The 22,314-nt window shown below is 38.3% G+C and overlaps 2 protein-coding genes across 2 annotated transcripts in view; one reads left to right on the top strand and one right to left on the bottom strand.

The window, feature by feature from the left end:
- Positions 1 to 4,619: 4,619 nt before the first annotated feature.
- APIP (APAF1 interacting protein) lies at positions 4,620 to 22,294 on the bottom strand. Its single transcript, XM_063332331.1, has 8 exons — positions 22,089 to 22,294; positions 17,250 to 17,350; positions 14,203 to 14,251; positions 12,790 to 12,907; positions 10,714 to 10,849; positions 9,305 to 9,472; positions 8,675 to 8,797; positions 4,620 to 7,455 (listed from the first exon to the last, which is right to left on the bottom strand). Exons 1-7 carry the CDS (start codon positions 22,122 to 22,124, stop codon positions 8,698 to 8,700), a joined length of 708 nt encoding a protein of 235 aa, XP_063188401.1. The 5' UTR covers positions 22,125 to 22,294; the 3' UTR covers positions 4,620 to 7,455; positions 8,675 to 8,697.
- PDHX (pyruvate dehydrogenase complex component X) overlaps positions 22,051 to 22,314 on the top strand; it is a 59,914-nt gene continuing 59,650 nt past the window's right edge. Inside the window, exon 1 of the mRNA XM_063332329.1 lies at positions 22,051 to 22,175. The gene's annotated coding sequence lies outside the window, so the exon portion shown is untranslated. The remainder of the gene's footprint in view (positions 22,176 to 22,314) is intronic.

Raw genomic sequence — 22,314 nt, 5'->3', positions numbered from 1 at the left:
ACAATACATCTTAATGTACATTAGTATATCACTTTTTAATTAATAATATTGGACCAACTGTTTTGGCTACTGGGATTGTGCTGTTTTAATCATAGTTAAAGTACAGTAAAACATGGTACTATTTTGTAATACAGTGAAAGTGTTTTATTAGTGCTTCAATTGCGATAGACAGTGGTCATTGTCCTATTCATTTAACTGTGCTTATCTGCTAATGTTGCTACCATTGCTACTGAATGCTTTCTTATTTAGGTGCCTGAGACCTTAATTATATTTTCTGTTCTTCCCTTTACTACAATTAAAAAATTTATCATAATGCTTGTCCTTCCCTCACTTGAAGCATTATTCCCCTTTTATGCCATGGCTTGAGGCTTGATTGAGCTGTCACTGAGATGCTATTGAATGGGTTTTCCCCCCTCTATTGCTTTTCAGCAACAGCAGCTGCCCTCTTCCTGCTTCTACATGTCTTGGTATCCCCGTTTGTTTTAACTACGGCAGGCAAGCATGACAGCAGCCTTAGGTTTTGTTTTGTTTTGTTTTGTGTGTTTGTTTTTTTTCTGGCAACTGGAATTTTGGGCTCAAATAACTTACTCAGCCAAGCTGAGTAAAAAGTAAAAAACCTTGCGGACACCTCTACGGCACACCAGCCATAAGCCTCTAAGCATGTTTACGTGGAGGAAGTATCAGGTGACAAGTGTGACAAATGCTTTGGCAATGGGATTCTCCAAATAAAAATTTACAGCTTGCAACTGGATTTAAAATGGATGTCAGGGACTTCCAGCCCTGACTAAGTATTAATCTGTTCAGAAACACTTAGTGCCTTGATTTTTAATTGCTAATGTACTCTCTCTTGAGGCCGTTCTGCTAAACTCCGATGCGGACACTCATTTTTACATATAAAAGTTGAAAAAACTACCTGCATTATGAAATCTTATTGGTTTTGGCTATGTTTTTCATAGGTGTAGTCCCGAACCCTTGTTTTTGTGGTGCATGCAACATTTCAGAAATTACCATAACCTGAAGGTGAGGGCATTAAATAAAGGTATGACATGAGAAGCTGCGGTAGCTTTATTTTGAACGTGTGACACAAGTCATAAAAGGAATAACTTTTTTATTGTGTGAATTAAGTTGCAGGGACTGTTAAGTTAAACTTAAAATAACCCTTTTAAAAGGTGTTGAGGATAATGAATTAGCCAGGAGGAGTTAGAGCCTGCTGCTGCCAACTAAAGTGCTCGGGGACTTGAGATAGAAGTGAATGATAAGCAGCAGCTTTCATGCATTCAAATAAATTACATGTTGGGCTTGGCTTAATCCTGGCATCAGAATGATCTCTGGGGTTTTCCCTACATTATCTTAGTCTATGATTATGCAAATATCCTTTTAATGTAGCGACTCCTTAACAGGAAATTAGTCTCATACTTGCTCATATGTTCTTGCAACCAACAGACATTTGCTTGCAAAATCCTAGTGTGTCTGAGGTACAAAAGGTGTGTTAACCCTTTAAGTGCCAAAATTTTGCAAACATGCAAATAACAGGGCATGCTTGGATATGCCAGGGATGTAGCAGATGAATCAGGAAAGGATAAGTTTCCTAACACAAAAATATTCCCGGGTTTGAATGTTCAACCAGAATGCAAATGGTATTAAGTTTACATTTGGTTTCAAAGATAGTAAAGAAAACAGGGGAGCAAGAAAAATCTTACAGAAAAGCAGGATTAAAACTGAATAAAACATGGAAATGAGACAAAGCATGAAGACAAAAGAAATGTAATCATTACTGTTAAATGCACAGCAACCTGCTGAGCCCAGGTAGTCTGACATCATCATTCATGCATATAGATGCACTTAAATTACTGCAGTGGTGATGTTTTCAGGAACTGCACGACAACGGGGACTGTGAGGGTAACCTGCTTTGTCTGGAGAACAGGAACTTAAGAATGGGAATCAGATGTTCCATCTGGAAAGATAGACGGCTGGTATCCTTTGGGAGGGACTGAACTGAAGTCACAAAAATTGTGTTGTATTACTTGTGGCAGTATTAATGTACATCTCTGAGTAAGCGGGAAAGCTCCGTTCGTGATTTCTTGATTTTGTAAATCTCTGCCAGGTGAAATTATCTTAGGTAACATTTTTTCTTAAACTAAGGGTTTCTAGTATAAGAGGTCACCTTTCTTTTTAGGAAAAAAATGCCAGTTAAGCTTTTGATGTCAATCTGGGATACACTGGTGATAAATTGTCAGCTAGTACTCGAGGTGCCTCCCACCCCCCTTTTCTCTTTTACCCCCCGATTGAAACACAGACAGCTAAATCCTTGGAGTTACAGGGAAGCCTAATGAAATTAAGCACCTAACTCTCCAATAGGATTTAGGGTAGTATCTGATTCATTCAAGCTCTTTTGAAACTCCCATCAAAGTGTTCAAGGCATGACCTTAAGGTAACACTTGAATCAGCCCCAAAATGTAGACTTAGAGCTCTTTGCTTTAAATGTAAGACCTACTCTTTCTTCCACATCCAGTGTATTCTGTAATTACCAGAAATTACCATTAGAGAAATCAGAGCTAATCTGAGGGTCATTAAGGAGTGAGTATTTATGCTCAACTATTTAAATAAATTCTTGTTGATCTGGTTTCTGGAGATCAAAATCTGTGACGGATTTTATCTGTCATAGATGCGAGAAACTTGCTAGTACAACAGCATAGCACCTTAGAGTAAAAAAACCCAACACGCATACCTAAGCACAGAGAGAATGGGTGTTTACAAATGCTATTCAGACAATATGATTTTCCATGATTCCCCATTAAATTCCATCTTGTCAAACACACTCAGCCCATTTTTAGTATTCAGTACTAGCCAGTCTGTTCTGTCTCACTGCTCTAGCAAAATCTAGCAGATGCTAGATTAAGTGTGAAGATATATAGAAAAATTTTAACAATTACTTTTTGGAATTGATTTTGTTTTCAATAGATTAATATCCTAAGAAATAGCCAACTGTTGTAGTTCCGCTAGAGGTTTCACTGCCAAAATATTTTTGCAATGGTGCGCTCAGTATGCTGAACCACTAGGATTCAAACTGAGCAGAAACAGGTCCCCGTGCTAATGATGTCAACCAAAAGAGAGTGTGATTTTATCACCTGATTTATGTAGTGAATACTTGGGTAGTACCAGGATAAATGCCTGAGAGCTCTTTTTCAGACTCAGAGACTTAGAAATTTGCTCTTTTAAAAATCATATCAAGTAGCATTCTTCTAGAGTAACGTTAAGCTTTTAACATTAAGCCGACTTAAAATTAAACCAAACGTACAGATTCACCGACTTCTATGAAAGCTTTGAGAGCTGGTAGCAAAGCACAATCACAGGCATCTCTATATTCTCTGTTACAACAGTCTGTTGTAACAGACTTACCTCAGCTCAGAGGGCCATCCTTGGACACAACCTTGGTCTGTGAGGCACAACTTTTATTTCACTTTACGTGTAGGGAAAGAAAACAAAAACAAAGTCTGCAAGGGTTCACCTCCCCTTATGACAAAAGGGAACTGCAAATCCAAAGTGGCTTCACAAATGAAGCATTCTCCTAATTTCTTTATTGTTTATGAAGTCTGTAGAGTACAGAACCGATAACTCCCTTCAGTAGGGATACCTTAACTTAAATCAGCTCAGAGGTTTTTAAACAATTTTGAAATTAAGAAAGCACCAATTTAAAACCCCGTATTATCTGTTCCTTGATACAGTAGTAAACCATCTTAAGTGCTCCAGGTGTGGGGGTTTTTTTTGCCAATTTGCCATCTCCTGTAATATGGCAAAAAATTATTACAGCCATATTTGCCAAAAAGTGTGGCAAAAAAGAATTCAGAGGAAGGATACTGGTTTATTTGCTTTTTTCCACTAGTTGATGGGCTTTTTTAGATGTTAATTTTTAAATGATGATTTCAGAATTAAAGGAAATAGGGTGCCAGTCATTCAGGCATTACAGCATACAGTATTCTGGATGACCCACTTGAAATGGGAATTATGTCATTTTTACGTAAGCCTGTCCGGTGATATTAAACCTAAATAATAGGCTTTGGTGGAGATCAATTATTTGCTGCAAATGTATAAAAATATCTAGCCGGCTTATTAGCCTACAATTCACACCAGAAAATGATCTAGACTTAAAAAAGAGAGTTTAGAAGCTTTAAATCATATAGGACATTTTCATATTTTTGTTCTACATAACTGGAGCTGAACTGTAAGAGCTCTCTGAACTCTTGGGGAAACAATAATCATTTCACAAGTTTATGAAGCCACCAAAGCTGTGAAGTCATTGCTTTCTTTGTTGAGAGTTCACACACAAACAGACTTGAGAAGAGCGTACTTAGCTCATTGCCATTCCACTGAATAAGACTCTGAGCATCTCGGAATTGAAATCTCGGAATCTCGTAATACAAAAGAATTTCACTACTACTATAGAAATTTGATATTTCACACACATTTTAGAAAGACTACAGAATGGTAAATTGTAGCTGGATGAGGAAGTGAATATTTGTAATTAACAGGACCCAAAAAGAATATATTCTGCCAAAAAATAGCTTTCCTTGTGAGAATTCTTTTGTAGTTTATCATGACACATGCTGAACAAAACACCACCAAGTGTAAAATTATCTTTATCCTTAGAAAACATAAGTATTATGGAATGATACAAATATGTCCTATTCTGACAGCATCATCAGAATACCACAGGAATTTATTTTTTTTACTTACTATATTTACAGAAATATAGCAGTTTAAATACAGAATTAAAGGTTGCAATCAATAGATGGCAACTAGATTTCAAGACTAAGTAAGTGGACTGTCACATCAAGAAGTATTTTCATTAGCATGCCCAAAGGGAAGAAAAGCTAATGGAAATACAGTCGGTTTTCCCTTCATGTCATTTGTACCTGTTAAGTCTTGAAAATAGTCAAGAGATATGTTTTGTGCTTAAGTGGAGCAGAGGAATATGCAGCCTGTCCAAAGTCAATCTTTGATCTAAAAAATAACATTTTTCATCCAAGTTCTTACTGCAATCCACATATACTCAGAAGACGTGGAGTCACTGCAAAATATTTGACACTGCCAAACAATACACATCTAGTCAACAACCTGTGGTAACTTAGTGATAACCACGATTTCACAATAATTAAGGTCACCCTCCCCCCAAGGTTTAAATGTTGCACACTGCAGGTACAGCACTATGTACAATAGGGAAGGACAAACGCGCTGAACAGTCACAAGACACCAATCTTAATGCAACCTGCAAGTCTGTCAGCATAGCACCACTACTATTTACAAATTTTAATTATTAGGTAGCACAAGCATTTGAGAAGGGAGTTCAGAAATCAAGCCAATGACGTAAACCACAAAACAGTCAATGCTATTATTTTTTTTCCTAAAATGTGTAAGGAAATACAGAAAAGAACTAAATATGGCTATTTCTTTAATGTAAGAATAGAATGGCAGAGATTTTGTAATTGATGCTGGTGAGTCTTGCAGTCCAGTCATCAGGGGGAAAAAAGAGGCCTATCTGAACTATATGGCAATTCCTTTAACAACTCTTCAGTTGATATTTGACTGACAGGGACAGGAAAATTTGAGAGCAAAGCTCAGGTATTTCCTATCAAGAAAATCTGAAGCATCCCAGAGAGGTGAAGTTATGTTATCTCAGCAGATGAGTACTCAGCAAGTTTCTGCTAGCAAATCCTGTGGAGTGGTAACTTAATCAGTTGAGGTCTCAATGTCAACTTTGACAGCTGCTTTTGGTCTGGTAGGAGCCGATGCTCAACATGCTCTCTCGTACAGCACAGAAAGACAGGCTATAGCTGCTATAAGGATGTGGAGATCAGAGGAATCTGGTTGCTGACAAACTGTCAGCATAGCAGCAACTCTGGAGCTACACCAGGCTGTCATGGCACAGGTGAAACAGCTGGTACCCAGCAGGTTGGACCAGGTCAGCAGGTGCTTGGATTATACCACGATGCCTTACTGCAAATGACTTTTGTCAGAGCCCAGTGACAGACTTTTACATGGGGGCATGAATACCCACCAAGCCAAAGCAGGATGTTTTTCGTGCAAGTTCAACACAATGCAATTACCAGTAACTAGGGAGACCAATGGCATAGGTTGTGCTATAATCAGTAGCCTGACACACATAACTAAAGAAAAATAAATGCTCATTAATGAGTGAAAAATATAAGAAGTTTCTTCCTGACTTCTTGGTTTAGCAGAATACTTTCCACAGATTTCAGTTCTTTCTGAACTCTTCAGAACATCCACGGTAAATGCCTGTCCACACGTAGCCAACTAAGTTTGAACAGCCATCCCCCTGAAATGGGGGAAGCACTGTCTGCAGTCTCTGGCTTCAGCCATCTCCCCTTTTGCCCCAGCTCCAGTTTTCTGTGGACCCACCTCTGAGCTGATTCAATGTTTTATGGACATTGGCTTATTAGGAAACAATATAATAATTTTCTTCCCCCTACTTCTGCAGTAGTTTTCTCTTAGGTTGAAGAGTTAATTCTGGCTCAAAAAAGCACCAGAGATGATGCAAGGGGAAGTGCTGGGAATGCATGGCTCCTAGCAGAAAACAAGGTCAATTGGTGCTTACCCCGTCTCAATTCACCCTTGGGACTAGAGTCTCAATACTCAAATCAGAAAGTTGGTCAATCAAGGCTTAGACTGATGCCACTGGGGGGCCATGCCAGGAGATTTTGAAAGCAGAGCAGTTTGATTAAATCTACCTTAGGCTGGCTAATCATAGGTCATAAAAAGCTGTTTTAAAGTTGTAAAAAACAAAATCTTACTGACGGTGAATGAATTTAAAGAGGTAGAAACCAGATAAGACCCAGACAAGACAAATTCCAAATGCATGCTACAAAATTATGTGTTTCCTAATCACTACAATGACAATTAAGAAAATTCAAAAAAACATAAGCTGCTGGCTTAATTTAAAAAAACCCCACTTATTAACATGTCGTGAATGAATCAACAGTTCAAACCATGCTTTAAACTTTATTCCTAACTTCTGATCAAGGGGTTGTCCTTACTTTTTTCCCCCACAAAAAAGGCTACTATAACTTTGAGAAATGGAGACCTAGAACAAGTTAAATGATGTAGCAGTAGAGCAGGATCAAAAATGCAGGTTGTTGAAACATGAAATTTTAAAGCACACAAACAAAATGTCACATTAGTTCTCCGTAGCTTTCTTCAAAATCTTTTTTTGCATCTGAATTTTCATTGCTCCTACTGTAGCATTTGACAGGATTCTAAATGCAATGATTGTTCATCTTATTTTTTTTTGTTGTTTTTTAACTCTCCTTTTCTTCTTGGATGTGTTTAACAGTCAAAACTGATTGCCAACATCTGTCAGTCAGCCGAGTGTAACAACACCCCCTTGTGGTTTTAACAGCGTGAGGTGGAATCTGGAACTCCCATCATCATGTAAGAAACCTATATAGGAGAAACAACGCAAAAGTGAAAATATTCTAAAACTAGGTATTTATACTCGTAAAAAATGGCAAAGAAATATTAATTCCACTATATTGGCCCAACCTATCTGACTGCAGGAGCTGAGGAGCAATTTTAGAAAGGTTCTTGTGGACCATGAGGTAGCTCTGTGCTAGTGCGGTAGCCACTGTGACTTCATCACATCGTGGAGTGAGGCAGCACTCCAAATACCTGTTCACACAGAGAGCCACTTGACAGCAAGCCTCCTGTTCCACTGCTTCCTCCCCTAGTGTGGGCATAAAGGCTAGTGATCCAAGTACCTGCCTGTTCTTCGCTTATGCTGCATTTGTCATCTCTTCTGATGCAAACGTGGTGGCTGTAGAGGACTGTCTGATGGGCCAACTCTGTGCAACAAGTTAGCCTACCCTGTTTAATTAGACCACCACTTTGGCTGAGCAACTCCTTTATAATCTCAGTACTGGTATCTTAAAACTGGCTAGAGCAACGTCCCAGACTGTGAAACACTACGCGACCACTGTGTTTTGCCATACCAAGCTGTATATTGCTTACGTGATAATTGTTTCAGGGACCCTTCATGTAAGGTACTGCCTGATCACATTATCTACATGCTTTTACTTTAAAATATTTGTTATGAGAACTTTCAAAACATTGATTATTGCCACATTAGAAAACAGAAAGGCATGGTAATTTCCTGTATGAGGTACACAGGTGACACTAATCAATGAAACTTAACCAAATTGCAACCAGCCATTTCTGCTGAAGGAAAATAAACAAACAACCCACCATATAAATAATACCACTGAGATGGACTGAAATCAAACCTGATCCTGCAAGCTAAAGAACAAAAGTGGGTGTTCAGCATCTCTGTACAGATTAGCTTACTTACGTGGGGTCTTTTTTCTCCATTGGCTTTTTCTGGTAATGCTTGATACAATTTAGTTTTAAAAAGCAATTGCACTCCATGCTGTACGTAGGTGCTAAAATATGCACAGGACACACTTAACTATTAATATGTATCTCTTTGTTGCATTGTGTGGCAAAGGAGCATTATTTTAGGCATTAGATACCATTGCAGTGGTAATGGAATGGATGGGGGAAATATGCAATATTAAAGTTTCCCCAGTGGGAAAGCAGACTGAAGCAATGGTGTCATGTGTAGTCTCTCCCTCCAAACAGATCATCTCTACAGATAAATTCACACCTGAATATAAATGTTGTTGTCATTTATAAGATCCCATTTTCTCCCGCTGGATGTTTTGAAGGATCTAACCCATGCTGCTTCATCTGCACTGCGATATCAAACAAGTAATCATAACATTCACACCTAAAATTAAAAGGAAAAAAAAAAGTGAAATGTAAAGTAAGTCTTAAGTTTTACCATGTTTTATGAAAATAAATAGTTTTCTTCCTTGAGCTTTACATCACCAATGCGACGGTCTGACTGGCTCTACTATCTCTTTCCATGACTGTGGTATGGAACGTTCCCAGCATTTTTGCTACATGATCCTGATTTGCTGCATTTCCATCAGCAAATAAAGAAGTAAATTCCAAAAATGAGACTAGGGAAGACTACACAAGCAGCACTGGCAGGTGTCATAAAAAAGCAGAGATTGCCTGCAGGTTTCGTATGAGGAGGAACTTGTCCATACAAAAGGAAAATGTTAGGAACCTTATCAGCCAGTCCATTCCCAAAAGCTCCCCATACATTCAGTGAGGCCAGAACTTAATGTTATGAATCGTTGTCCATGGATTGCAAATACGCATGACATTAAGGTCATTAAGATTTTGAGGTATAATAGCAAAACATACCATATTCTTAAATTGTACTCACATTGTTTTGGCTTTTTCCCATGTTTCCCCCCACACATAAACTCCATGACGTCTGACCAATACAGCACAAGAGTCTGGGTATTTTTCCACTGCACGTGCCATTCTCTCCTTGAGATCCCTTTCTTCTGGTGTATTCTCAATAATGGGAACCACTAGTGTATCATCATACCTAAAAGAAAGATTAATGTTCACGTATTTAAAAAACCTGTAGTGTTTTGATGTACGAAACTTTTCCCTAAGAAAGAGATCCTCCTTTGACTGTGTAAAGATGTTAATAAATTCTCAACACTAGTGATTCTAAACTCTTCTCTTGTGAGTAATGCTGTAATATAAGAACCCTCAGGAACGTCTCTCACTCCCAAACGTATCCTATGCTGGCAATACCTGAGCGACCCTTGAGGCACAAAAAGAAAATAACAGTTGGACTAGATGATCTCCAGAGGTCCCTTCCAACCCTATGATTCTATGATTTAATGTATTAGGTGTAGCTGTTTGTTCACGTATCGCTTTCTAGTTGGGTGCCTTTGCAACTTTTTCAGACTCTCTTTATCCTGTATTGGCATCACCTACAAGCTATATCTCAGATTAAGTTATTTAAAAGAATCACATAATGAAGAAGGAAATGAAGCTGTTTGCTGGAGAGCAGAAAAAAATTAGGTAGTCCAAAACCCCCTGGAAATAAGATTGTCCTGCTAAGGCATATAAATAGAAAGTAGAGTCAACATATGAAAAATAAATTCTCTGTGATGGAGTCATTGGTGGGCTATATGTGATCTTAAGAGAGCCTGAGAACCCCAGTTCCAAAGACAAGATGATGCATGTTACTCAGTGGAACTTGCCTAAGAGTTTCTTCTGAAGGAGGATTGGGACATTTGGCACTGTTAGAGCTCATCCTTAAAAAGTAGTAACATTAGCTTTAATGAGCTGTTTATTCTGAATTTTCTTTCAAAGTCTGTCAAGTAAAACCTGAAATCCTCTACACTCTTAAAATACCCTAAACTAGCATAGGCAGTGATACGCGAAGTCCACCCAAATGTAGTTTGTACGTTATCAACCCAACCTAATGTTGGTTGGCTCCAGTTTCAGTTTAATATCGTACAGATGTGTTAACATCTGTGTTCTTGAGATATTTGTCAGGACACAGCTCTTTATTTGGTTTGTGTTCTGTAGCTCAACAGACCACGGTAGACTTGACATTACAAGATTTTATCTCAGATCTCTTCCATAGGCTTGAGATTTTCCTAGGGAAAGCCAATGACTAATTTATTCCAGCGGTGTTCTTCTTTCTTATTCCTAATGCTTCACATTACACACTTTGACACACATAACTCAAGCAACTCGTTATCTATTTATATTGCTGAAAACAAATGATCAAATAGCATGCCTCTTTTCTTAAATATAGAAAAGTACCGGTAATGTCCTCCTGAAGTACACTTCTGGATTCCTTTTATCATCTCCTGATGGGTAATACTGAACTCGCTCCCTGGGTAAAGAAGGGTAGCCATAACAGCAGCCTTGGAATGAGTATGGATCACTGCACCTGCCCCTAAGAAGAGAAAAAGAAGAAAAAAATGTATTTTTAGAATCAATTTCATTCACATACTTGATTCACTTCCTTTGGCTAGGCATCTTAGCAAATGGTGATCTACTGTTTTAGTGGAAAAAACATATGGGAAACTAAACAAAGATATGACATAACTACTTATCTATAAAGGATAATTAGGGAATGTCTTAGGACACTAGTATCAACTTTTAGTTAGTGACAAGGCTACAGGTACAGGTTAGGGGTTGACCTGCTGGAAAGCAGATCTGCAGAGAGATCTGGGAGTCCCGGTGGACAACAAGTTGACCATGAGCCAGCAATGTGTCCTTACGGCTAAGAAGGCCAATGGTCTCCTGGGGTCCATTAAAAAGAGCATGTCCAGAAGGTGGAGGGAGGTCATACTCCCCATCTACTGTGCCTGGTGAGGACATATCTGGAGTACTGTGTCCAGTTCTGGGATTCCCAGTTCATGAAAGACAGGGAACTACTGGACAGGGTCCAATGGAGGGCTACGAAGACAATCAAGGGAATGGAGCACCTCTCATGAGGAAAGGCTGAGTCCTGGGTCTGTTTAGCCTGGAGAAGAGAAGACTGAGAGGGGATCTCATCAATGTCTATAAATATCTAATATGTCATGAGGATGGGGCCAGATTCTTTTCAGTGGCGCCTGGTGACAGGACAAGGGGCAACAGGCACAAGCTGGAACACAGGAAACACCATCTCAACGTGAGGAAAAACTTCTTTACTTTAAGAGTGACAGAGCACTGGAACAGGCTGCCCAGAGAGGTTGTGGAGTCTCCTTCTCTGGAGATATTACATACATTCCTGTCCAACCTGCTCTAGGTCAACCTGCTTTGGCAGGGGGGTTGGACTTGATGATCTCTGAAGGTCCCATCCAACCCCTACCATTCTGTGATTCTGTAACAAATTGCAGGAGAAAAACTACTTGCCCAATTCAAGGAGAAACACTACTTGTACATTTCTTTACATACTGCAATGCCTGAAAAACTCTACAAATTAGTAGTACAAATCAGAGTTCTGAGATTCTAAAGAATTCCCAAACTTATTTGTGAGATAAATGTTTAAAAATTTTTACTTTTTTTTTTAATATTTTATGCTAGTACTTTTCTTTTTCTTTCTAGGACTGGTCAGGCTGGACTTGCCCTTGGTGAAGCCATGCTGGCTGTCTCAAATCACCTCCCTGTTCTCCATGTGCCTTAGCATAGCTTCAAGGAGGATCTGTTCTATCATCTTCCCAGGCACAGAGGTGAGGCTGACAGGTCGGTAGTTCCCAGGGTGCTCCTTTCTACCCTTTTTAAAAATGGGTGCAATGTTTCCCTTTTTCCAGTCACTGGGGACTTCACCTGACTGCCGTGACTTTTCAACTATCATGGAGAGCGGCTTGGCAACTACATCAGCCAATTCTGTCAGCTCATATAAGCTTCTTGTGCAGGAAGATTAGAAGAGACTCACTAAATCCTTTATAAAGTAACAGATATAAATCTTACACAACAGCAGAAGCTTTTTATTACTGTCCACCTACAAAAGAAAAGTTTCATAATTTTTTTTTCACCTATCCATAATTTAGAACCTTTGATCACAGCCAATGGTTGTAAAACATAGCTGCTGAACAGGCAAAACTGCTGGTATAAGACTGCTGTAAATCCCCCAGCTGCTCCCGCAATCTACTAGTATACTGCACTAAAAATTAGTGCCAAAAAGATGATGTATAGCTACATTAGAAGACTAAAGTGTAAATGAAACTCACAGGATGTTACCACGGACTACCTTTCATTGTACATATTCCTTTGGAATTTAATTTATTTTATATTTTCATGTTAATTTCACTGTAACTTCCATGTATAAAGAATGTGGTATTGAGTTTCAATTTTGTGGATGTGTATATACAGCACTTCAGTTATCACTGAACATTTGCTACACACCTCTCATAGTGTAGGCATTCATAAAAAGAGGTGTGCACTGGCTTTTCTTTAGTTTCTTGTGCGGTGGAGGACCACTGATGTCCTGTTCATTCATGTCACAAACAAACATATCTTCTGGCTGTAAGAAAGAAAAAATTATTTTGAACTGTGATGACCCTAATAGTTTTGTTTTCCTTCTAGGGAGACAAATATATACACCACATATTTAATATAAAATGTGATTTTAACTTTATAAAAGTGCTGTAGAGCACCGCATTTATTCTAGCTTCTAATACTATTTACTGACATTGTGTAACGTGAATTAATATGAGGTACTGTTTTTATTCAGAATGCTGCGAAGCAGATATTTGTAAAACTAAAATTTTCTCAAAAAGAAGATAACCTGTATCTAAATAACAGACAATAGATCAAAAGGAAAAGTAGTAAATGATTCAATAAAAGAAATGTAGATGTACTTTTCCTTCCCCACCTTAAAGAACCAACAAGTGACATAAATATATTATGTGTAGATTTAATTCAACTTGTAGAACTATTTTTTTAAACTTTGCTTTCGGTAGCTTTACATGAATGTTACCTTTGCATCAATCAGCTACTCATAATAGTACAAAGAATTGTTCAGGGCAGCAATTAAACCTTCTTCTTTAATGTTTTTTTAAAAATCATCAGGAAATGCAGTTGCAAGATATTTCCTTATTCACTGGGCTCAATCCACTGCTACTGCTAGCAAAGAACAGACCATCATGGTCTTGCCACGTTATGCCTTTGTCTGCCTTACTTGCTAACATCCCCAGTGAGCACTGCTGTGACACCCCAAGTTTCTGCCAGTGAAGAGATTCCTTTCACTTCTCATTGTATTTACCCCGAGATCCATAAAACAACAAATTCTTTCCACATATTATTCTATTCTGGGGGAGTTCCTGCTGTCATAAAATAGCTATCATTTACCATTCTCCTCTCCACTTATATTTTGGGTTTTTTTTGGAAAGGAAACAGGTAGACAAAGTAACCTTTTCATGGAGAGAGCCCATCTATTTACTGAGAATGTCAAGACAAAGATTTGTAATCACTCAAAGGAAAATAAATAGAGATTAAGTGTTAACGCTTAATTACGTATGTGCCACAGTAACTTAAAACTGTAGCCAGACAGCTACAGAGCCATTCAAGCTTCACAAAGAATAAAGTTGGACTTTAGTACTAATGTTCAAATCTCAGTCTTCTGTGTTAATTTAAAGCAAAGAGATCATCAAGACTAATCTACACTGGCCACTGAAACACATGTTGGTTTGCTATGCTAGTGGAGTACTGGGCAAAATCCAAGTTTCTAACTTTACAGAAAGAAAAATTAAACTCTAAACAAAGGTACTTTCATCCATCTCAAGATGAGCTCTGAGATAAAAATACAATTCAACATACCTGTATTCTTTCCTTTTGGACTCCTGAAGGAGCGATGTAGATTTCATTCCTAAGAAAAGTTACAGACACAGAAAATCGATAAACACAAGGTTCTCCAACTGCATGGGCAATCCACTGAAAAGGAAATAGCAAATCTAGCCCCTTAAAATTCAACAACTTTCTTGCTCCTTCCATAGATTGACATGTAGATGGTTTTCAAAATAGAACTGAATCATACAAGGGCATATGAAATCTCTGACTTGCAGGGGTACGAAACCACAGCTCCAACCCCAGAAGAGATCTGAAACACATGTAGAAAGTGCAGCCTTATTTTTTCCTACAAAGAAAAACACACAGCCTCCCCCTGCAATAATTCTGAACTCAGAATTCACAATAAAAATGAACAAGAGAAATTGCAAGCAGATACTGATCTATGACAAAACCGGTGCCAAAACTATTACTTAAAAATACACAGACTACCTATAAACAATATTAATTATCTATAGTATTCTACAATGTAAATACTTTTGGGGTTTTTACAACTATGTCAAAAACATGTAAACATGTTTTTAATGCATTTGTATACTTATTTGTATCGATAAAAATATAACACTAATTCAATGCAATTAAATGACTGAAATTCAAGTAGAAGTACATCACTTCTTGCAAGGTTTACATGAACAAAGACTGTAAAAAATTGATTTAAATTAAAATTACTTTAATATGGCATCTGAAACATTTTCAAAAATAGCAAAAAAAATAATCAGATTATCTCTCTCAATTGTAATCACTATTCGGTTTCAACAGTAACATACTAAATTCAGAAGCAGAGAGACATCTAGTGAATAATTAGTCACGTTACAGACACATTTCCTAAGGACCACAAGATGTTTATACCTCTGGACAAGAGCACTTAGAAGGGCAACAAAGCTGGTTAAAAGGTCTGGTGGACAAGTCTTATGAGGAGCAGCTGAGGGAAGCGGTGTTATTTAGTCTGGAGAAAAGGAGGCTCAGGGGAGACCTTATCCCTTTCTACAACTACCTAAAAGGAGGTTGTAGCAAGGTGGAGGTCAGTCTTGTCTTTCAAGTAGCAAGGGATAGGCCAAAAGGAAACACCCTCAAGTTGTGCCAGGGGAGGTTTAGATCAGATATTAGGAAAAATTTCTTCACTGAAAGGGTTGTCAAGCATTGGAACAGGCTGCCTACAGAAGTCACCATCCCTGGAGGTATTTAAAAGGCATGCAGCCGCGGCGCTTAGGCACTTTATGGTTGGACTCAATGATCTTAAGGGTAAAACAGCTGTGAAGCACATCAAAATGTGGCTTTATCATATTTGTAATTTTTAACATTCATGAATTAACACTGCCAACGTTGCATTAATTTAGTCTTAATTCCTTTGCATGAGCAAGAGGATTGAGAGTACAAATGATCGATAAATCAAGTGGTAATTTGGTTACTAATGAAAGACATGCATTTTTTCTTAAAACAAATTTTTTTCTTATTTAGAAATTAATCACAGAGGCAAAATCTGATGATGAAATACAGACTTTGAAATACAGGACACCTGACAAAGAATTTGAGATCCATTTTTAATATGCTATCCCATGTCCAAATTAGCATTTTTCTTCTGAGTAATTGATATGAACTGCACAGTGAGTAATGCTGATTAGGATTAGCTTTTAAGACCATTTGTTAGAATTTCAATCAAATTTCAGCTGTTCTTTCACTATTTCCTATGTAACAGTTCTAAGCTAGTCTGATCTCTGCCTCACAGCTATTAATTTTGAAACATAGCTAACTGTTACTGTAGCTATTAAACAGTACAGCCACATAGATGACTGGTATTGTTGACTAGACAACATTGGTACCAACTCAAACATGTATTTCAGTGTAGTCTGAGCAAACAAGTTATACAACAGCTGAGGAAAACTGTACTACTACGTTGGTGTATTCCCTGTTGACACCATTTGTCTTGCCACAACCAACATGAATCACACTGAAATGGCAAAGAAAATAGGCTACATTTAGCTACTGATAAGAAATTAGTGCTAGACTAATTATTAGTTTACAGAGATGAAGAGTTTTAAAAACAAGAATTAACCCTCTTATCATTCCTCTCATTATTATTGCTGTTGCTTTGCTTGTAAAATCAAGCAGGGAAGTGAAACAACCTGCACAAAGCCATTAGAACAGCACAAACATTAGCATTTAGAGCCTTTACTTCATATATATATATACATACACACACACATATAAATTCTTCATATATTTGAATAGCAATGGCTGCTTGTGTCTGCATGTAAGTGTATGTCAGAAAAATGAGAGATCAGAGACTTTCAAGTTAAAATGTCACAACACCCTGTGACTGGGGACAGAATTGCAGGCACTGGGCAAGGTGTTCTGCAGAATGAGGACTTCTCTTTTTTCAGTGGCCACTGAGAGGAGCTCTGTCTCCATTTAAAGCTTGTAAAGCATGAAGAGGGGGAGACTGGAAATCCTTACCTTTCTGGTAAGTAATAGAGCAAATTAAAAAGCAAAGTGGTGCTCCTTAGCAGTGGATACACACCAAAAATTATTTTGCTGTTACCTGTCCTGCTTTAATTACATGTTAAGAACATCTCCTTAGAAATATCTCAGTAGAACAGTAATTTCCTTCTTCAAGAAAATGTCTTGCTTGCAAAATATCTAGGGTGGGATTCATCTCATCTAACCACAGGCATTTGAAAGCTGTGTGCCTAAATTCCATAGTCAATGAAACGAAAAAGGGGGAATACATTGCTTCTGAAAGACAATTTATCTACCTTAAGCAAAGATAGGAAAAGGACAGAAAAAAGTCACTCTCTGAAGCTGACTCTCTCCATTGAAGGGACTGCAATGGTTAAGTCAGACAAGCCACCTCCCTTCTACATGGTTAAATCTGGCATACTGTTCATTTCTCCCTCTACCTTCTCGCTCACTCTTGACTTTCAAACTTTTTTCATGGAACTGAAATGCCCTCACCAACTACTAAACACAGCCACCCTCTCTCTCTATAATCATCACGTTCTTTCTTTTCCACCTTCACTTACCCATGTTTCAAGCTTATTCCTCCACCAGTTCCTGTTACCCAGCCTAAACCATAAAACAGTCGACAAAGCTCTGGGATAAGATTTCTTGGATGTAACTTCTCCTAAAAATAAAGAAATAAATTAAAAGCCATCAGAAACATCACAAACCTAAGAATTTCAATTCTGAAATTGAGTTTAAAGGGGTAGAACTTTCATACTGCAGTACAACAGCCTAATTTATGCTTAGGAACTTCAGTTACAAAACGACTGCGTTCGCACCTTGAAACAAAACCCCCAAATAAAATTCACCTCTAGTTACCCTTCACAGAAAAGGCCTCATCTCAAATTTATTCAAGTGTAGTGGCCCCACAGCGAGACTAAGTTATAGAAAAATGAATGCATCTAACATAATCCATTTTTAAAAGCTCAACTAATAACTTTTCCTATTGAATCAGTTTTCTGTATGTTTATTTTGCTTGATTTACAAATTTCAGCAGCACAGACTTTATTAGTTCTGTTATATAATATTTTTACATAGCATTCGAATATACCATAGAAAACATAGGCAAATTATTTGATGAACTTCACATTCCTACATTTTTACAGTGTGAGGTTACCTCACATGCAGAAGGCAAACTGCATTATTTTAATATTTCTTTCAGAAGGAAGAAATGTTCTTAAATTTTTCCATATTCCATTATTTATTTTATCAGTAAATACATCTATATCTATCTATTAACCAAAGGTATCTGTAATGTCAGAGATTCATTCATAGTTAATCTAAACCAGAATCGCTTTACAATACAAGCCAGAACTATTTATTGGAAATCCTAAATATTACTCTGAAATGAATATATAAAACTAAGAAAGCTGTAGCTAACAGGTAGCAGTCTTTGATAAGTGAGTATTACATTGGAAAATGAAAAATTTTGAATGTTGGAATCATTTACATGAGAAATATAACCAGTGTACATAGAGAAAACTGTGAGTTGTCCTGAGTATTTCTTTTAGCTTATCTGAGAGAAGCAAAAGCTAAAGTCTTCCCCGTTTTACCAGTGTAAAAATAAAAATCTATGTGCTTTCACAAAGATCCTTGTATAACTGAACCCATCGGGTAAGGAATTAAACAGTAGAGAAATAGCACTAATTTTATTTAAATTAATTTATCTCCCTGGGATAGGGTAAGATTTCCACCTACATTACCACAGTAATACAGCTAGTTTTCTTTCTTATATATCGGTGTGTGACAGAAATCAGCAATTAAGCACAACAGATGTGCTCCTTGCATTGTTTCCAACAGAAAAAAGGATTAGCTTTGGGAAGGCTAAACCCTTAGGTCACCAAATACAGTTCCCTGCTACTGCAGCCAACTTTCACATAATTCTTTTTATATATGCATTAATCCCCATCACTACACTTCAAACTTCAACTTAATAGTGCAGCACCATATTCTTCAATGGCACTTGTTTCTGATGCACTTATCTTTAAAGAACTGGGATTCAGTTCAGATGCTACTCCTGCCTGCTCTGATTTTGTTTCTATTATTTACAGTCTCTTTTAATATAGTAAAAAAATCAACTGTTTATATATTTCAAGTGATAGAAACAAGACTCTAACCAGCAATCCTAGAAACTTATGTAAGAAGTTAAGATTTTTAAAGTACCATAAAAAAATCATCAGTTCACATTACCTGAAACAAACGGAACAGCATATACAAGAGTACACGAAGGAAAAAGACCCCAGGATCAAGGAATTTGACTATTTTTTTCTGAAAAATGCCAGGATTATAAAACAGTCCTCAGAGCTTAAGAGTATTTTTCCAGGATCAGTGGATACTGACTATAAACTATCTAAATAAAAATATTACTGTATTTCCTGCTTAAAATTATTTTTTATAAAAATGACAGTTGTTTACATAACTAAAAAACAGTACTTGCTGTAATAAGTCTGGGAGTGAACATGTGTGAAAGCAGTAGGCAACTCAACACGATTACTCTTTGTCAAATCTCAATTAGCAGTACTTTTACATTTGATTTTTAAGTTGAAGTACAGATGCCATTGGTTATCTCTTCCTTCACATCTCCAAATCAGGACCCAGCCCACTAGTTTTCTGATACAGCTAACACGAACAATTCAGCTTCTTTGCTGCTATGCTGCTAATATCTTAGCCTAAATTTCTACACGCTGTTAGATACAAAGGAAAACTCCACAAATTTCCATAAACTAAAAGAAGTGACTAATTTTTCAATCCATTAAATTATTCTTTTGAAAACAAATTGGCTGATAAATTTCTAAACAGGAGCTGACTGAAAGTATTCACTGAAAATTTAGAATATTTCCAGCAGTCAAATCTTTTTCAAAAATTGTTATTGTATTCTGCAAGACTATGGTTGCTCAAGGCAAATTAGCTTTTTCCTATTTTATTCAAATTACTGTACCTAACATTACTAAAAAAAAACACAAAAAAACCAACAAACCCACCCACCCCAAAAACCCAGAAAACAATGTGGGTCTAATGTAACGGAAAACAAGGTGGATCCACTCTATTTGTAGAACGAACACATTTGTAAAGGTTTTGGGGATAATTTTCAAAAGATGTAAAACTGAACTACGATGTGAATATTTTAAGATATCACAGTAAATAACCAGTGTCTGAAATACATATCTCCCTGCCATAAATTGCTCAGAAATCATACATTTTCCTCAGAAATAAGAACAGACTGCATAGATTAAATAATACCATTGATATTGCAGACCGATGGGTAGTAAATCATGATGAGGTTTCTTTGAACAGCCATGTAGTGATAAGTTTGATGTGGTAAAATAGGTTTGTGCTATACTGTATACATAAAGTGAGAAAAGTACCATTAATAAGCTGGTAGAGTTCTGTTTAAAATCTTTCTTTAGCATAAAAATGGATCAAATAAACCAAAGTGGCAAAAATAACGTAATGAGCCTTTAAAAAAGTTTATTTTCTACAACACCTTCAGCACCATACATGGATTCTATAATGCACAAGGGAGTTTTTTTAGGTGAGAAAAAGAAATAATTGTAAGGAAGAGACAGGAAAGCAATGTGGTGAGGCTCCTACTCTGCTTAAAAGTCTCTGGCATTTTTACAGCAAGTACAGACATCCAAATGAAATTGATCATTTATGCTATGCCTTTTTTATGTTTTGAAAATTTTTTATTGCAGCAATTAGAAGTTTTAATAGTTTTTTTTTTAAAATGACAAGTGATCAGCTGCTCAGCTTAACGTCATTTATGCCCATGAAAAGCCATTTCCAAGAGAAACATCTGCTTAGCAGCAGCAATCCACATTAGGGAGGTCTGTTAACACACACAGAATAAAGAGAAAAGCAAAAACTAACCACATACAAAAACTGGTAGGCAGGTAGTTACTTAGTACCAATACCTTTGCTGAAACATAAGCAAAAGAGTGCTGTTGTCATTGTTCTCTCCCCTGACCCCAATACCACAGAGTCTCTGAAGCTGCAGAGTGATCCTTGACAGTCTAAAGACCATAAGACTTAAGCAAAGGGGAACTGGGATTTTGTGAGCCCCTCAAGATTGTCTCCTAGCCCTTAGAATCACAGCAAGCAAAGGCTTTGTTTAATGCAGCTCCTCTGAACAGACCACTTGCATCTTGTTGCAGTTGCTACAGGAAAATGTAGCAGTTGGTGCTGGACTTGCAGAATCAGTCATGGGGAAGCCGTGGCAGCAGCATGGGACAAACAGGAACAGGTGCAAGACAGCGGCAGTGGTTCTGAGGCAGGAGACAGAGAAGGTGAAGCGATGGAGACGGCAGCCTGAAGCAAGTTTGACAAGGTTTGGAAGCTCCTACTTTAACCTCATCTTTAAAACTTCCAATGACAGCGAGCCACAAACTCCCAAGGAAAACTGTCCCAGGTCAGAAGTATTTTCCTAATACCTAACCTAAACTTTGCTTGCTGAAATGTAAGCTTGTTATCTCTTACCAAACAATTATGGGCATAAAGAAGACATTCTTCCCTTTCATCTCTGTGACATTTTACATATTAAGACAACAACTCCAATTGCTCCTTTTCTTTTTCTTTTCTTTTTTTTTTTTGACTAAACAGATTCTTTCCCTCTTTTCTGACAGGCCACATTATCTACTCTGATGATGATTCTCATCTCTCTGTTGTCAGTCCACACTGTTCTTGATGTCTCCTGACCAGTTCCACATACAAACAAGGACAAGTATTTCAAGCCTCATCCAGGTGATGCTCCCATACACTCTAGCACAATGTTTGCTTCGTTTGATGAAGTGTAACACTACTGACTCACATTCAGGTTGTGCCGACTTACAGTAACAAACAGTTACCATAAACAAATAAATAAAAAGGGCCCAAAGGCCTGCAACTGCAGTCAGACTGTCAGCTGGCAGCATTTTGGAAAGTGCTGTAAATTTCATAACATCTCTATACTCTCTGTTAATTAGTAACTATGAAAGTTACTAGATAATTACTAAGTTTACAAAAATAGCCTCAACAACTGCAATTGCAAACTGCTATCCTGGAGCACCCGCTGCCCCAAAGTGATTCTCTCCAGGCGACGGGCTGACCCAGCATCAGAGGTGGCACGGGTGGCCACGGCAAGGCCCGGGCACGCCGGCAGAGCCGTTGCCGGTTCGCTGTCCCGCCTCGGGCCTCCAGGATTCCCTCGCAGGCGCAGGAGGCCCTGGGGCGCTGGGCGGGGTGTAGCCGAACCCACGCCGCCCGCTGCTGGGCTACCTAAAGGGAACGCTCCCGTCCCGCGGCCAAGCCCTGCGACCCTTTACAGCCCACGCGGCCTCAGAGCCAGGCGCCGTGCGCGGGGTCTGCGCGTGGCCCCTCGTTACCTGCGCGGCGTCGCAGTCGTTGGCAGCAGCCGCCATGGCACCGGCCGGGGAGCGAGCGTGGGGGTCCTTTCTCAGGAGCTTCTGTGGGTGCGGCCGCGCGGGCGCCTGCCGAGCGCTTACCTACCGCTGGCGGTGGGGCATCGAGCTAAGCGATACCCTGACGGGCGGCGCAGGCCCTGCCCCAAGGCAGAGGCGGACGGCCGGGGTGGGGTGCAGAGGCTAGCCC

The sequence above is a fragment of the Chroicocephalus ridibundus genome, chromosome 4, assembly GCF_963924245.1.
Source record: "Chroicocephalus ridibundus chromosome 4, bChrRid1.1, whole genome shotgun sequence".
NCBI lineage: Eukaryota > Metazoa > Chordata > Aves > Charadriiformes > Laridae > Chroicocephalus > Chroicocephalus ridibundus.
The sequence above is the reverse complement of the archived record's forward strand: the minus strand, read 5'-3'. Positions and strand labels throughout refer to the sequence as shown.